Source organism: Nothobranchius furzeri, chromosome 5 (assembly GCF_043380555.1).
Source record: "Nothobranchius furzeri strain GRZ-AD chromosome 5, NfurGRZ-RIMD1, whole genome shotgun sequence".
Taxonomy (NCBI): domain Eukaryota; kingdom Metazoa; phylum Chordata; class Actinopteri; order Cyprinodontiformes; family Nothobranchiidae; genus Nothobranchius; species Nothobranchius furzeri.
The window spans coordinates 7,018,724-7,036,716 of NC_091745.1; the positions used below are offsets into that span (position 1 = coordinate 7,018,724).

The following is a 17,993-nucleotide window of genomic DNA, read 5'->3' on the forward strand; positions in this document are numbered from 1 at the left end:
TTTGAAAGCAGCGTTTTATCCTGTGGGTCTAATCTTTAGCCACCGTTCATATTTTATTAAGAAAATAAAAATAACACACAATATCACACCTTTTGTGCACTCCAAAACAAACATTCAGCCATTCTAGTGTGAGCCTTTTATCTTGTTGTCACAGCCTACGCCCTAAGGTGAAGTGTCCCAGCAGGATGAAGCACAATAACATCAATGACATATTTTAATACGTTTTTTTTAATAAATGAGCAACACCATGACAAACATTAACATTAATGACAGCTTACTGCTTTTTTCCTATGAATAAATTCAGTTAAATATTAAAGAAACAGCTGCAGACAAAAAAAACTAAAATAATAAAAAGTATTTGGTTTAAAGGACTTACACTTATTGTGAGTTTATGAAAAGTAAATGAAAAAATTGCACCGTACCTTTTTCTGAGTTGTTTCTCTTCTTTGGGAGGACTTCTGCAGAGACAGGTGAAGAGCAGCAAGGTTTAAGCCACCGAGGATGAAGGCGTGGCTCTGCTTTGACTTTGGCTATGAGCTTACAGACAAAGGGTCTTTTACTGTACAGAGCAACGTCCACGTCCCCACAAGGCCTTTATTTGGACTGAAAAGTTTCTATGGGTGTATCAGGGAGCTATGGTATACATGTCAGGCAAGAGCCAATCACACAACAACAGGAAGTCGGCTTCCTTCTGGGAACTAAACACGGATGTCCAGAAAAGTTGAGCTCAAGACTCCTAATCCTTCACTGCGTATTTCTGAGGAAAAATGCTTTGTTTTCTAAAGACAAACTAGGACATTCATTTCCTGACATGCGTGATAAATCGCTGAGTTACCTCTTGGAGATGAGAGTGGACTCTGCATCGGGCTCGTGGGAGAGAAACAAAAAGACTCTTCACAGTTCTGCTCTGGGTGTTTGGAAGCGGGTGGGGGCTGTCCGTTCTCCACAGTGTTCCCAGACCCAGAAGTAGGCATCACTCTACACTCGCTTTTAAACTCTTTTGAGGAAAAAATGAACCAGATTATGAAAAAAAAAACATTGCAGGATAAAAGATGTTTCTCTAATAAAGGCCTATCGACCATCACTCACCCCTGACAGACACAGGAGTCTTTACTGAGCAGCTTTCACTCACACAGGTGTAGGAGCCGGCATCTTCTGGTGAGCGTTCCTTCACGACGAACCTCACCTCCATTCGATTAAGTGGATTCTCAAAATGTTCCCCTTCACCTGCTCACAGGAAAACCCAAAGTGAAGCGTTGAGGGATACATTATTTCTGAAGTGGGGGTTCTAGACTAGTCATGAGCTATCAGCATCTCGGTTGGCAAGCTATTCTGGGGAAGGTCCATTCAGGAACGCCAAATGAGTCAGACTTGGAGAATTCCCATCTGTTCAACCAACATGATGTGTTGTCTTCTAGTTTAGTACAAAAAAATTCATTCCAGCTGGTAAAACTGGGTGGTGACAAGACAACCGTGCCTTTCTTCTGTGGAGATGACATGATGATGATGATGATGATGGAGTGTGTTTCTATGAGACAGATTGTGTGGATTATAATCTGGGCAAAGGAAAGGAATGATTCCTAAAGGACTCATCTGACCAGTGGCATGATCTGTTTAGTAGCTACCATGAGTGGTGAAGCTTCTCAGTAGAGACGGGCAGATCCTCCTTATGGAGGAGAATTCACTTTATGCTCCGATTCAATGAAACAACTTAACCAAATGAATCCTAATAAATATAAAGATGATTGCCTAAAGGTTAAACACAACCCCCTCAAATTATAATGAATGGTACGACCCAAGGGTGGTGTTAAAATGAAGGACAAAGGCGCAACACAGAGGCGTGAGCAAGGTGGTAAAAATCCAAACCGTTTTACTTTAAATGAGGATTTTAAAACACAAAGCTCTAAGTCTAAAAGTACTTGAAATAACAGTGTAAAAAGGGCATCCCCGTTTAAACGTGGTGTTGTTCATTTAAAACAGATCTCTAAAGCTCATAAACACATCAAATGAGGTCCACTGACCTATTAAATGTTCCATTATTATTACCTTACAAACACATCCCCTATTGCCCCAAAGTAATCCAGATAATTGAAACACAACAATTGTTGATTGCTTTACTTCTTGGCCTGGATACTAGAGTCTTTTTTACCGGCTCGTGGAGGGGACCCTAAGTCACCACGACCTGGCCGCAATAAACATTGTTTCTTTTAAAGAAAAAGGGGGTTCGCGAGGCTCCTACAGGAGAGAGTCACCTCGCCCAGGCGAGAGACGCACTCCTTCTGGCCAAAATTCACCACATAGTGCTTGCAAGGACTATAGTCCTGCCCCAAGGCCGAGAACTGATTCTGGGAGCCGGTCTCCTGGAAAAATTCACGCCCTGGGAGCTGCACTTCTTGAACTGTTGAAAGATTTGACAGAACATGAGTCGGTTCTGTGCATCTCTGCGGTAGAACCTCCTCAACCTGCCTGTGGCTCGGTTGTAGAAGCAGGTCCTGCAGAGGTGGAGCCTGCCACAACGGTGCATTCACCGACACCTGAGGTCTTGGCGAGACCTGCTGTGGTCGCTTCCGTCAGCGCTAGTCCTCTAGCACCCACAGAACCTGCAACTGGACCTGGCCAACCTAGCTCACCGATCAGACTTCTACGAAGGGTTCTCTGCAGTATCATCCTTCATGGTCCTATGGATAAACCTCACATTCTGGTGACCCTGGAGGGGGCGCTGGGCTGTGAGGGTGTCCTCGATTCCAGTTCAGATTTCACCATCATGTCCAGCTCTCTCTGGGAGCAGGCCCTCATGGCTGCAGCTGCACGCCCTGCGCTGTGGACATCCATCCGTACTCTTCAGGCCAAATGCCCTTGTCTTTTTTTTGTCAAACGTGGTGTCCATCAACTTCACAGTGGGAGACATGTTCGTGAGCCATCCAACCTGCTCCAACGCTTTAAAGATGCCATTTCACTCCGTGATTGGACACTCCAAACTCGGGTGACTCAACCGATGCCCTTGAGCACTTTATCACCTTTTCAGGCGGTGTTAACCACAACGGCGCCGCCAGCTTGGTCGGTCAATCCAGTACCAGTAAGGTCAGTGACATCCAGAGAGTCTGCGTCGTCTCTGCATCACCACTCCACACTGTGGTGGGGAAACCACCTACCCTAGTGGGAGTTGGCGGTTAAGGTGACACACCACCTGAGACTCCGCACCCTGCGGTGGGGACACCACCTGCCAAAGGGGGGACTGGTGGTGGCGCTGATACTCCGGCTAAAGCCCAGTACCTTGCTGTGGCGACTCCACCTACCAAAGGACAGGCTGATGACGTCACTGACACTACTGCACTACAGCAGGCGCTGGTGACCTCTAGCCCTGAGGTTGGTGACTCATCTACCAAAGGCGAGGTTGAACGGTGCCCTGTACCACCACTGGTTGACCCCGATCTCTCTGACTGCACCTGCGCGTCGACCGAGGGCCCTCCGGAGCGCCCACCTGCGCCGAACCCTCGCAAGGCCGCACCAGTCTACAACCTACAACGTTCCTGGTTTCCATTTTCAGGTCTGATAAAATACGTTTTGTCAGTCACGTGTTTCGGTCTGCTATCAACCGCAGTTGAGATTCATCCTCAGCCTCCTCTAACGCGTCTGTACGAACCTGGGCCCTCTTCAGGTATCACACTCCAAGACCGCCCAGGTCTACAAATGACTATCGTCTATTTACACAAAAGATTTTCGTCAAATTAGATCCCGCTATGGCGTGTACTGATAAGATGACGAATGCCTTCGGCAACCTTTTGGAAACGGGGGCCCACTGGACTAGTACCCTGACACAGCACGCAGAAGCTGATATCAGTCACATGCTAATTCAGGCACTTAAATTCACAGTTTCAAACAGTGACCTTTCCGGTACAGCATTGGGCCAAAGCGTTTCCTGGATGGATTATTCTCAGTTGCTAATACAATTGGCAATCTTTTATATTTTGGATTCTCTTCAGTCAACTCGATTGAGATTAACACAGTTCGTTGACACGTTGATGAGCTTCACAGAGAATATCCGGATCTGCGTAAGCAGGTACTGCAGCAACGGCGAGCCCTGAGACAACTGGGCACGTCTGAACAACGGACTATGGTGGTACTCAACACTCAAAGCGGCATTTTGCGTAAAACAACTTCCACTGTGAATGAGTTGCGTTCCTTTGTGAATGTTGATTATGCTCATACACAGATGCTGACCACTTGCCTGTCCGACTATGGTTGGGACGTGAGCGCCTCGATCGATATCCTCCTCATGGGGAGGATCCCTCCATACCTTGTGTCCTAGGACATGGTCCGGTCTGCGATTGCTCGGGTGACCTCGAAGGACCCAATGGCTCTTCAGACTCACTTGGCTTTCTCATTGGGCAGTGCTATCCTGTCAAGTGTCAATCCAGATGCTAGAGAGCTAGCCTTCATCATCAACTTACCTATTGTGTCCCCAAACAACATCTATAGATTAAGAGATGTGGTGAATGTAGGTAATAGTGATGTGTCGGTCGCGAACGAACCGGCTCTAAGAGCCGGCTCTTTGAAGTGAACGACGGGAGCCGGCTCGTCATTGGGAGCCGTCCCCCCCCCTGCCTATGTGAAAGCTACAGGCGATTGGTCAACATGTGTAACTGTGTGTCCAGACTGTCCACACACAGAGCAGAAGGGGCGGGGAAGAGGTAGGATCAGACTCAGACAGATACACAGCAGAGCACATGCCGGTGGAGGGAGACAAGAGGGAATGAGGAGGAGGAAAAAGGCGAGCGAGAGGGAGGAGAGTGCGACGAAGACGGTGAGAAAATGAGCGCCAGCAGTCGGAAAGTGGAGATTTGTTAAAGTGTTCAGTTATTAAATCCATAGAAATTATAAACATTTGATATATTTCTTTTTTTACATTAGTAAATTATTTTACATATAGTTTAGCATTATTTTGGTTATAAATGTACTCTACGCAACAGAAAATCTGAGGAGCCACTTGGGAGCCGAAAGAGCCGGCTCTTTTTGGTGAGCTGAGCCAAAAGAACCGGCTCTCTTAAAAGAGCCGGAATTCCCATCACTAGTAGGTAACTAGGTTGACGACACTCATGTCAGGTTACATACGCCTCCAGTCGTCGAGTACCATGAGGACACGCTGCACGTCCGGTTAGTCCCGGACCTGCGCGTGTTCTCTCTCACGTGGCCAACACTTCTTGTGTCCAGGTACACCTTTTCTGCGTGGCGGTGCCGGTGGTGTGTGTGGCATTGATGAGTTGTCAGGTGATTCTAAATGTCCTATGACTGTGACTCCACGTTTACATGTTGTTCAAACTACTGCTGTTGTTGTTGGTAATATATGGTTACTTAATACCCCTGCTAGAGAAGCTGATGTTTTCTATGAGCGTCATGGTGTGTCTACACGAGTTGTGCTTCCCTCTCAAACCCTATGGGTAAAAGTTCCACGTGATGCTACGGTCCATGTAGGTGAGGTCTCTCTATATTATTTGGATCCTGGTGAGCATAAGTCTAAAGTGGAGTTTTCTCCTTTTTATGATAACATCTCCTTTGCTCTTTCTCCAGCTACGGTGGAACATGTTACATTCGATGGTCCAACCATGGTTCGGGTTGGTGTGGTGAACAGGGCGCTGCGTGAGTTGTCGGCAGATCCCGGTCTCAGGTTTCAACCAGTGTCCTACTCCTGGTCCTCTGCTGATTCTGTCGTGAAATTCACTGCATGCCTAAACCTCTGCCTGTCGTGGGGTTTGTCATTTTTCCTGTTCCGTCACTTCTCCGCACGGTTGACCTTTCTAGGGGACTCGGTCCGCGATGTTAGGGGGGGGGCTAACTCGGGCCATCGCACCGGTTCGTGAAGCACCGGCTGCCCAGGTGCCTCTGCCTGAGCCGGCCGGTCCTGCTCCTCCACCTGCACCTCCTGCGCCTTCAGCTAGAACGTCGAAGGTGGAGTGATTTCTAATGCCAGACTCGTCGGCTCCATAGTTCTCCATCTCGAGTTACACAAGTTTGTTTATGTTTGTGTGTGTGTGCATGGTTGTCTTTCCTGTTTATACATGACGTGCAGACTTGGGTGATTTGAGATGGTCATAGTGTGTGTTCCTGAAGTCAGGTAATCAGTTAGGTAACAGTAGATGGGTCTAGTCCACATATTACTGTTTATCAAATTTGTTTTTATTTTCACTAATCTTAATTCCTTATGGGAACATTCACATGTAGGTTGATTACTAACTTCACTGATTTACATTTTTAGTGCTCTTTGACACTCATATATCTATCTTTTTATAGAACTTTGTTACAGTGATTAAGTTTTGAAGACTTTAGGATTAACTCTGTCAATTTACCATAATGGTTCTACAACCATTTTTGCCCTTCATTTTGATTATATTTTTACTTAGTGCAGTGATTTCTCCCATACGCAGTATAGGTTATTTTTATTAATTTTATTCCTTTTGCACCACTTTTTGCATTACACGTAGTGTATTGCACCCATTTCTTCACTTAATCCTAATTCACATAATTCCTACACATAGTACTTGCAGATACTCATAGTGCTAGGTTTCTTTTTGTTTGTTAATTTGCATTAGACGCCATTTTGTTGTGTCTACATTGAAGTGCCCTGTGCTGTGCTCTGTCTCCTCTGCTGAGTTTCGTCGATGATCCTCGCTTCCTGGGGGTGGACCTATGACTCGTCATCGGACTCTACTCCTCCTGCTTGGTGTTCCGGCTCGTAGGACCTGGACGGCCGTTTGTTCCGGCATGACTGCTGGGATACTTCGCTCGCTGGGACCGGACCTGCCTGATGCTCTTTCCTGTGCTGGATCATGATAAGTGCTATTACAAAGATCAAAATACTATTTTGGGGAGTATTCCCGACCCGTGGGTATATAAAGTTTTGCTCCTGCTTTAAATTATTACTTCCATGGGGATATCTTGATAATCTACTGACTTGTGTGCTTCCCGAGGAGTATGCAAGACTGTTCTTCGGCATGGGGTTCGTACCTCACCACTTTTTGGCCTCTTCCTGGGGAAGTGCACCCTGCTCTGTCGTCGGAGTCCTTCCAGACTCTGGTTTGTTCAATGTCAGGTGGTCTCTGGATGGACCACCGTGCCCTTGAAAAGGGGGGTATGTAACGTGATGAAGGAAATATTCCTCTAAGGTTATTTAACCTCTCTCCACAGATGCCTCTGACACAGTACTAGAGTGCATGAGACTGCCTCAAGGTCATGCATTTGCTTCTAAACTGTTTTCTTTCCAGCAAGAGAAGAATGAAGAAAGGACTTTTATTTTAATAAATCAAAGAACTCTATTTCTAATAAAGCTAATCAAAACAAAGTATTAGTCAATAATGTAATGTTGACCGATCTGTGAAATGACAATGTTATGATTAATATGATTTAACAAGTAGTATGACTTTAATCTAGTGCACTAGACATGCTGACTACACAGTAATGTAAATGCATGACACATTGCTGTTACTGATCCAATCAGAACCTTCCTTTCTGAAGCGTGGCATAGTCTCTGTGGTGTTTATAAATCTGCCAACTTTGATTCGACCAGAAATCAAAACATCCAGATTAATAAAACCAGTTCCAACGCCATCTTAAGTTCAGTTCTCAAGATCTCACTGGAGTTCACCGCATGCTAACCCCGGCTTTCCACAGGAGCCGTCAGCAGCACGTTACTGCAGCAGCACATCTTGCTCGCGTAAGCTGCTGCTTGGCCCTTCCCACGAGATGCGAAGCAGCAGGGGAGAGCAGCTGTCACCGACCGAGCACGAAGTCACACGAGTGACTTCGTCAGTAAACACAACAACAAGCAGGAGAAAACTACAACATGGCTCCCAAAGGGTTGTGTTTTATGTTCTGTCTGTTTTATAATCGCCAATACGGACCTGAAAAACAAAGGAGACCGCTAGCTAGGTGATAACTTCTCACGGGGCCGCACATTTAGTAACTGTTTTCAAAAGTAAAGCAGCCGGAAGGCAGTACGTTTCTTTATTGTGAAAATCTCGGGAGCTTCTCTCCATTTCCGCGTCCGATTTCCTGTCTTTCCTTCCCCAAAAATGTCGAACTTGACCCGTTTCAGAGGCGTCGCGCGTAGAAAATAGAACCGGCGCGTAAAGGCCGCGACATGCTGCTCCTGAGACGCGGCCGACTTGCGCTGCTGATGGCTGCTGACGGCTCCAGTGGAAAAGGTTCTGCTGACCACAGCGGTTCCTATCAGCAGCTATGACGTGCTGCTGACGGCTCCTGTGGAAAGCCGGGGTAAGCGAAGTATCAGACCGGCCATCCGGACTTCCTTTTTAAGCTGAGAACCAACAAGCTGGATAAAATCTGTTGCATTTTACCAACCAAGCAACGGTTCCTTTCAGAATAAAAGCTGAACTCACTGACCCAAGGGGGTGTCCCCTTTGACGCTGTGAACCACCTGTCACTTTTAACCTGGAGACGATCCAAAGCGTGGTTTGTCGTACTGCTGACGCTGTTTCACCAGCTCCATTACCGAAAGGGGGGTCCGAGGACCTGTCAATCTGGATCTGTACGGATATGTGTGGAGCGAGAATATGGCGTCTCATGTGTTTATGAAACTCCGATCAAACTCTGATCATAGCTAGAAGCAAAACATCACAACATCACTCAGACTTGCTTCTCCAGATACGAGAGTTCTGATAATAACATCGCTCACACATACACCATCCATCTCACATCTCATTACACCAGATCCAGCCATCGTTTAGAGTAGAGTTAGTCTTGTTTAAAATTGTTTAAATTGTTTAGAAATAAATCATCTTAAACGTTTTAAAGGTCTCTCTCTTTTCTTGTCTCTCAGTTAACAAAGTGTTAATAATCCCTGCAATAAAAAGTTCCAATCTTCTGGTTAAATAACCCAGTGGTCCGTAAGATTGATTTCATACTCGCTATGGAATCTTATGTCTCACGGGTCCTTAAAGAGCAAGTCACCCCCTACCAGAGTCTAACTCCACTCCCACTTCATGTTTGAAAAATGCAACAAATGCTGTTGCCTGGCAGACCGAGAAGGCGGGGCTGCTAACAAATACACACACACAGGCTCACGACGCATTGTGACATCATAATGTACCAGTTTACATCATAGCATACCTCTTAGCCAATAGCGGTGGCAGATTTAAATTTAAATACTGTGCGGAGTTTTTACCTGACAACGGCACAACACTGCCAGTTTTAGGCAGAATATTTAAATTTTAACAAAGATGTACTGAAGTGCCAAATTATTGACGAAACGTGTCTGCAGCACGATTAGACACTTGTTTATTTGTTTATCAGCAAAAAAAATTTATTTGGGGGTGACTTGGGGGTGACTTGCTCTTTAATTAGATGTAAATTAACTTCTTTTACACCCCTATTGCTCCAAAGTAATCCAGAAAATTCAAACACAACAATTGTTGATTGCTTTTCTTCTTGGCCTGGATACTAGAGGCTTTTTTATTGTACATTTTCTTCAGCCTTGTTAATCTTCCTGTATAAACTGTTGGTTGTTATAAAATATTTCTGTTAAACAGTTCATATAGGAGACACACAGCGCTGTTTGAGAAGTGAAACAAAGTTTATAGGATTTACAGAAAGTGTGTAATAATTGTTTAAACAAAATTAGGCAGGTGCATAAATTAGGACGCCACAAAAAAGAAGCGAACACAATATTTAGTAGATCCTCCTTTTGCAGAGATAACAGCCTCTAAACACTTCCTATTGCTTCTAATGAGAGTCTGGATTCTGGTTGAAGGTATTTTGGACCATTCTTCTTTACAAAACATCTCTAGTTCATTCAGGTCAGATGGACAGCTCTCTTTAACTCACAACACAGAGTTTGACTAATATTCAGGTCTGGGGACTGAGATGGCCATTCCAGAACGTTCTACCTGTTCCTCTGCATGTGAGAGTTGTTCTGAGTCCTCCATGAGGAGGGAAACTTACAATTGGCCCACTTTAATACTCTTTCTCAGAACTGGATGCACCTGTGTATGGAGGTCAAGGGTCACTGAGCTTACCAATCCAATTCTGAGTTCCAATAATTAGTTTTAACCCTCTGGAGGCAGGCGTTGCAGATTTGCAATGTTAAAACCTACCTACCTGGTTACTCCACATACGTATTTCATGAGCATTTTTTAACTCAGAAGTACCCCTGAAGGACCTAGTTGTTTGTCCTTTTATCAAAACTTATTTTGAGCCTGAGAGGGTTAAATATTTTGGAATCCAAAAAATAATGACAGTGCCCAAATTTATGCACCTGCCTGATGTTGATTAAACAAATATTTCACATTTTCTGTAAATCCTATAAACTTCGTTTCACTTCTCAAACATCACTGTGTGTCTCCTGTGTGAAATATTTAACTGAAAGTTTTTATCGTAACAACCAACGATTTCTACAGGAAAATTATGAATATTAGCAATGCTGCCCACACTCTTGCACCCCCCCCTGTGTATTAGTTTGAACAGAGAAAGCTCCTTCAATAAGAAGTGAAACGCCACTAGGAAAGAAGTGTCGAACCATCTAGGGTCGTGAGAAATGTTTCAGGGAGAAAGCGGTAGACAACTGAATGAACAGTTTGCTTTAAATGAAGAAGGAAAGGTTAGAGTTGTTTTAAAAGGCTCCTTGATGGGCTCTGGTCTATCTAGCTGACTCCAGGGTCAAACTTGACTCTCTAAACCAGGGGTGTTCAATTCCAGTCCTGGAGGTGCAGTATCCAGCACGTTTCTCTGATTTAACACACTTGAATCCCCTGTGCAGCAGCTCAGCAGGCTCTGTAGAAGCCTGTTACCTGCTGATTGAAATCAGGTGTGTTGAAACACAGTTAAAACTAAAACGTGCTGGATACCAGACCTCCAGGACCGGAACTGAATATCCCTGCTCTAAACTGATACCACCACGCTCGATACGATCAAACATGCCAAAACTCATGCCTTCTCAAAACCTCACAGCCATCAGATGATCTGCCTTTCTTTCAGTTGTCCTGTCTCTAGTTTCATGTGTTTCGTTACAATTTATCTTTTTTTTTGCTGTTGTTTGCCTAACTGTTTACAGATTTATTTTCATCTACTCACTTCTTGCTTCCTCATTCTTGGTTGTCCAACCTGCACTCATCAGCTGTTCTTGCGTCCCCATAAATAATTAAATACTCATTGACTTCATTATTCCTTGTCAGATCTCGACATCTGACTGTTTCTAGTGTTTCTGCACACACTCAGACCTTTCATTGATATAGAAAACTCTCTGGGGTCATACTGGGTGTTTTGGTCCACACCTCTCACATTTATAAATAATTATTCAAAAGGTTTATATGTTGCTAGTAAACATTAGATGCAGCTGTGTTTACCATTTTGCCTCAGCGTCACTTTGATTGGCCCCCCTCCCAGCACAAAGTCCCTTTCTTCACCCACACAGCAGATTTTCTGGGGGCTTGTGAAGACAGGTGTGTCCAGGTCTTTGGAATCTAGAATGAGTAAAAAAAATTGTTGAAAAATGTCAAACGCGCAACAAGTTGTCTTTCTTTAAAAGTCACCAAATACCTGACATAGCCAACAGTTTAGATGTTTTAGTTTGGCTTTAAGAATGATGAAAGTTTTGCTTAAATCTACTCACAAACCTTAAATATGAATACATACTCTGTCATTTCTGTTTCTTATGAGACATAAACTTTGGTTTTAGTACAGAAATAACACGAAGTTCTGTATTAAATCAATCAATCAATCAATCAATCGACCAATCAATCAATCCATCAGTCCATCAATCCATCAATCCAATCAATCAATAAATCCATTGAACAATCAATCGATCAATCAATCAATCAATCAATCAATCAATCAATCAATCAATCAATCAATCGACCAATCAATCAATCCATCAAGCAACCAATCAATAATTTTATTTATAAAGCCCCTTCCCACCCCCAATCAAGGGGGCCCAAGGTGCTGAACATAGTGCAAAGAAGCAGCACAATGAAACAGCTCTATAATAAGATACAGAGATAAAAACATAAAAGAGCTAAAAACGATAAAAATAGTGATAAAAACATTTAAAATGTGAAGCAGGTTACACAGCATTTTCTCTTTTCTTCCTTTTCTCAGGTGAAAAACCAAAAAAAAAAAAAGAAAAGAAAATCTAACTACAACAGCATTTACCTGTAGACGTGTCAGAAGATCTGTGTGAGTGTGTGTGTGTGAGTGTGTGGAATATTTGGCCAGTAAATGTGTTAGATGCTAAAGCTGTAGTTAGATGGAAGCTGCTGGGTATTTTTTTTACAAGGTTTGGATCCCTGCCTGGAGGGGTGGATGATGTTTTCCCATGAATTTTACTTCCTCCATTCCAGAAACTTCATAAAAACGATCTCTTTGCTGTTGGTGATGCTTTCCCTGACAGTGAGTGTCATCCCTGATCCTCCGTGTTTCACTGGTCTGTAAACACTCCACTCAGCTGCTCATGTTCCAGTCTGTTGTTTTGTCAGCCCGTCTTAAACCAGTCTAGTTATGGTTTGAGCAACCAGCTCCTTCATCAGGAACCTTGACCCTGTGTTTACAGCAGCCAGCGTTTTGTCATAAAACCTGATAAAAGACACCTGGCCAAGCTTTTTCTGAGCTTTACACACAAAGTGTGTCATTAAATTGTGGTTACATTTATTTTTTTGTACAGCACTAAATTGAAAGTGGGTTTGTTCTACAGTCTAAAGTCCTTTTGAAAGCCCCAGCAGCTCTTTTGTGGTTCTCTTTCCTCGGTTCCTAATTTGTCTACATTTAACACACAGCAGTGTGAGGTCTTGTGACAATCTGTGTGTGTTTAAATGGTTCTGGTTGCTCACACACATAAAAAAAAATCTAGCTGAAAACTGATTAATAATGAAAATCGCTGCTTAGTAAAACTAAAACAAATAATTCACACATATGATGTCCTTTAAGGAGTTACAAGCTGTGTGTGAACAGAAGTAAAGATATAAATAATCAGGATCAGACTTGAAGACTTCTGACTTGTCAGCTGTTACTGATGGCATCATTCAGGTGCATAACAATGACAGTTTCATCCTTTTGAAAGTAAACACACGTAACATTATCATCTGAATTCTCCGAGTTGCTCTTCCTGAAGCAGTCCTTACCAGCTGAGGGACTCCTCTCAGCGATCCTGCTGTCAGTCGTTCTTGATCCGCTCCTTTCTGCACACGATGCACGCGGTGGCTTGATGTTGAGCTTCAGTGTTGACACAAAACGCTGTTTGCTCTCATTAGCGTTCATGTTTGCCAAGAGAGCCTTAAGCCTCTGCAGGAACAAACAAATTTACTGAGTCATTTCTCAGGCTGATTATCACACTTCCCCTCTCAGGCTGCAGTGTCACACTCACAAGTTTCCTTTACTCTCTCTGAGCTGCACCAGTCAACGCTCTGCCCTCTGGATTCACACTTTACTCCACATGCTGGAGTTCAATCCTTGAACTACACAAACTCCACCTACACCACAGAGCTTTCTGTTTTGCCCGAGTCACTTCAGGCATGACAGGCAGGCAGCCGCTTCTCCTGGTAGAATCAGGCCAGAACCAGAGCCTGCATCAACCCCCCAAGCCCCTCTGCCTTTATTGCCATGGATAACAGGCACGCACTTTGCATAAACAAGACAAAGCAGAGGAGAGGGAAGGGAGACCTCCCCCATCCAGCTAAAGGTCAGGTTGTGTACCGTTTATTGTTCAATGATTTCTAGTTTGCGTTGTCACTTATCAATGCTCCACTTGAACTTTATAATGCCAGTGACATCATTTCAAGCCGAAGGACCTTGGCCGTGAACAAGAGCCCTTTAGATCGCTGTTCTTCCTGGTATCATTTATCCCTGCACACACAGGTGGTCCTTTCTGAGGTGGCAGCGTCACTTGGACTGACCCATCTGCTGCTATGGTAACCAGACCCTCCAGAGAAGACTGCTGTTTATAGTCAGCAAAGCCCAGCAGCTGTCCTCTGGTCAGGCTGAATAAAGTCACACATTCTGGATTAGTTAAGATGCTTTAAAACAAACACTTTGACTCTTTTGGGTCTAAAAGCAGCGTTTTCAGGTCTTTGTAACGAGGTGTTCTGTACGTCAGAGCCAATTTACGCAAAAAAACATTTAGCACTTCATCAACTTAAAAAAAACAAAGTAATCTGTGTAACCTCAACTTCTCAACTTCATGTAAACTAATGTTACAGGTTGTTCCAAATTAAATACATTATACTAAATTGAACCTGAAACTTTTAAGTTGATATTTTTAAAAGTTTAATTGCTTTTGAATGTTAATAAAAGTGTTTTACTCAAATAAAACTATTCACTTTGGAGTCCTGCTGTCAATGACATTAGAGTAATGTACTATTTACCCACAGGCACTAATATTTTAACTAGTGGAATTAAAAAATAACACATTAAATGAATGACAGGCATGTTTATTTTTTTCAGTGTAGGGTAGCAGCACACTCCTGTCCGAGCTTCCTAAATTCCACATCAGCGATCAAACAGAACGGCGCCGTGAGGTGATCATGATGGTTTTTGTGAGGGCAAAATTCCCAACTGAGACTGTTATACTAGTGTGTAATGTAGCAAGTGCTTCACACAGGCTTTTGCTATGATTGAAGGATAAATGAAACCAGGCTCAATGATTGTTTGAATGTTTATTTGAAAGGGGTGACGCGTTTAAACCTGTAAGAAGAGTTGGTATGAATATTGAGGATTTAAAGTGGTAAATAAATGATTGAATGTTTGTACATACCTGTTTCCCTTGTGATTCTGGAAGTGTTCCAGCTAAAAGAGTCCCCGGGAGCTGGAGCACCTAAAGAAGGTTCTGGAGCATTCCATTCAGTAGGAATGGGAGGGGTGACCTGTGAAATTGCTCTAGGAATGCAGATTAGTTTCATTGAAAGATTTTAGGATTGATTAAGGATGTTTCTATTTTTGTATTGTAATTATTTAAGGAGATCTTAGAGATGATGATTTAAGGATCATTTAAGAGTATTGAAAGATTGTAGTTTTTGTACTTACCTGTGTCTGGGTTTTAGGATTAATCCAATTAGTCACACCTGTTATAAATACAGCTCTGTGTTTGTTGGAGGGAGTTGAGAGTTGAGTGTTGGATGAAGCGGCAGGCATGGTTTTGTGCTGCCTAGATTTTAATTTTGTACAATGTAAATAAAATACACTTGGGTCTGCACTGGACAACGGCCTCCTCAGTATTACTTCTCCTCCGGAGCGCATGAGGGTCATCCTGACAAGTGCCCTCGGCGCCACATAGTGGCTGCACACACAAAGACGTCATTGTTTTAGTTTAATTTCAAAAGGGGCGGACGTGGCATCAAAGCACAAAAACAAGGCACATGTGAGAATTAAACAGGAAACAAGGTTTTTCTATACATTAATAATGACATCAAAGACTCGACAGGACGTATTCATAGGTTACTCAGTGATGCAGCTTGTTTTAACTTTAAATTGCGAAAGATTAGAACTAAAACAAGTCACCATTGTTTTACAGCGCTGCTCGTTTCGGTCGTTTCTAACGAGGAGGGACACAACGCTTTTAATAAGCTCTGACAGTTTCCTGGGTAGCTGGGAAATTTGGAGGAATTTACACACAAAGTGTGTTAGAAAAACTGCTTATTAGATGAGAGAAATGGGATTATGCTGCAAGAGCTCTATAACAGACTCCAGGACATAAGGAATGAGACACTGTTGCTTCCCCGTCTCCTACACGGTGAACTCTAACCAGCTTCTTCCGAAGAAATCCTTTCCTGTCAAAGCATGAGAGAACAGATGTTTAGACACGCCATAACAGGAAGGGAGCTGCTCTCTGGAAGGCATGAAGTGAAAGTGAAGGAGATTAGTTAACACATGAACATTTAAAATTTTTACTCATTAAAAATATTCCCTCAGCTCACCTTAAAGGACTGGTTCTTCGTCTTCATTTTCTAAAGTGCCTGTTCTCCCTCATCCTTTGTTTGTTCCTCCTCCACCTCCTCCACGTGGGCAGCAGCTCCATGCTCACAGAAGTGAAGGTTCTCTGTCATCCAGGTCATGGTAATCCAAAGGGAGTGTGAATGAAGGCAACTGGACTTATTTGATTTCTTGAAGACATTTCGCTTCAAACCCAAGGAGCGTTGTCAATTCTGACTGGAGTAGAGTCTACCTCATAGGCTGTAGCTGTCTAATCACATCCCAGATAGAAGCCCAACAGGTGACCCCTGCAGCGTTCCTGCATCCACATCCCAGATTTGTGTTGGCAGCATAGCTAAGGCTTAAACAGTGAGAACAGCAAAACCTCTCTGCTGCATCTCAGTCCCACAGACGGGCGAAAAGTGATGACACAGTCACCTAATCTCTGCTGCTTGGCTTTAGAGAGGAAAGAAAAACATTTGTATTAAACGGGTTAAAGGTTGAATGGTTGAACTAGCTCCTTTGTGACAAATAGAGCCATTTTTATCATTTGTCTTCCTCAATTTAATGTGAGCCTCAAACTTAAGACAGTTTGAAGTCAAATGTCATCACTCTGCTTAGTAACAGTTTATATGTGGCATTGTGATTCTTTCACTTGTGTTTTTTTCTAAATGGTAAAATCCCACTTTTTATGGACAACAACTACATCCTCAGAACTCAAACTGGTCTCTTCATTTCCACAGTTTTATTTAGATCTCAAACCATTTTAGCTGATTCTGTTGCTGAAATGTTGTCAAAGCTGTCCTAATTTATGATCAAACTGGAGTTTCCATAACTCTGCACATGATTTTGCGTTTGTTAGAAACAAAGCTGAAGGTCCGATTTGATTTGAACAAATTCAATCTAAACATTTTTGAGGTTAACAGTAGGATGCTCCAGAGCTGCAGACCCCTGAGCTCCTTCAGCCCATCTCCTCATTAAACAAGTCTTGCTTTGTTAAATTTAGGATGACTTTTGACCCGACTTCTTATTTTAACCTATTTTAGTCGTCGTCGTCGTCTTCCTCCGCTTATCTGGGTCCAGGTCGCGGGAGCAGCATCCCAACTAGGGAGCTCCAGACCGTCCTCTCCCTGGCCACCTTCACCAGTTCCTCCGGCAGGACCTCAAGGCGTTCCCGGGCCAGATTGGAGATGTAACCTCGCCAACGTGTCCTGGGTCGACCCAGGGGCCTCCTGCCGGCAGGACATGCCCGAAACACCTCCCCAGGGAGGCGTCCAGGAGGCATCCTGACCAGATGCCCAAACCACCTCAACTGACTCCTTTCCATCCAGAGGAGCAGCGGTTCTACTCCGAGTCCCTCCCGAATGTCCGAGCTCCTCACCCTATCTCTAAGGCTGAGCCCGGCCACCCTACAGGGGAATCTCATTTCGGCCGCTTGTATCCGCGATCTCGTTCATTCGGTCATTACCCAAAGCTCATGACCATAGGTGAGGATTGGGACGTAGATCGACCGGTAAATCGAGAGCCTGGCTTTCTGGCTCAGCTCCCTCTTCATCACGACAGATCGGCTCAGCGTCTGCATCACTGCAGACGTCGAACCAATCCGTCTGTCGATCTCCCGATTCCTCCTACCCTCACTTGTGAACAAGACCCCGAGATACTTAAACTCCTCCACTTGAGGTAGGACCTCTCTCCCGACCCGGAGTTGGCCAGCCACCCTTTTCCGGTCGAGAACCATGGTCTCGGATTTGGAGGTGCTGATCCTCATCCCAGCCGCTTCACACTCGGCCGTGAACCTGCCCAGCAAGAGCTGAAGGTCAGAGCTGGATGAAGCTAGGAGGACCACATCATCCGCAAAAAGCAGAGATGAGATTCTCCTGCCACAAAACTCGACACACTCCACACCACGGCTGCGCCTAGGAATTCTGTCCATAAAGGTTATGAACAGAACCGGTGACTAAAGGCAGCCCTGGCGGAGTCCAACCCTCACCGGGAACAGGTCCGACTTACTATCGGCTATGCAGATCAAACTCACGCTCCTCTGGTAAAGGGACTGAATGGCCCTTAATAAAAGGCCACCCACCCCA

At 44.1% G+C, this 17,993-nt stretch overlaps 1 protein-coding gene across 2 annotated transcripts in view; it reads right to left on the minus strand.

The window, feature by feature from the left end:
• mylk5 (myosin, light chain kinase 5) overlaps window positions 1-15,834 on the minus strand; it is a 22,499-nt gene extending 6,665 nt beyond the window's left edge. The window contains exons 1-6 of one of the 2 annotated variants that reach the window (XM_015948663.3): window positions 14,753-15,834; window positions 13,125-13,284; window positions 11,355-11,471; window positions 1,090-1,227; window positions 836-997; window positions 423-458 (exon numbers count right to left, since the gene is read on the minus strand). In XM_015948663.3, the coding sequence (XP_015804149.3) occupies window positions 423-458; window positions 836-997; window positions 1,090-1,227; window positions 11,355-11,471; window positions 13,125-13,260 (589 nt within the window). In that variant the 5' untranslated portion in view covers window positions 13,261-13,284; window positions 14,753-15,834. Of the gene's footprint in view, window positions 1-422; window positions 459-835; window positions 998-1,089; window positions 1,228-11,354; window positions 11,472-13,124; window positions 13,285-13,366; window positions 13,595-14,752 lie in introns of those variants that run through there. The other variant, XM_015948662.3, reaches the window with a different exon arrangement.
• Window positions 15,835-17,993: the final 2,159 nt, after the last annotated feature.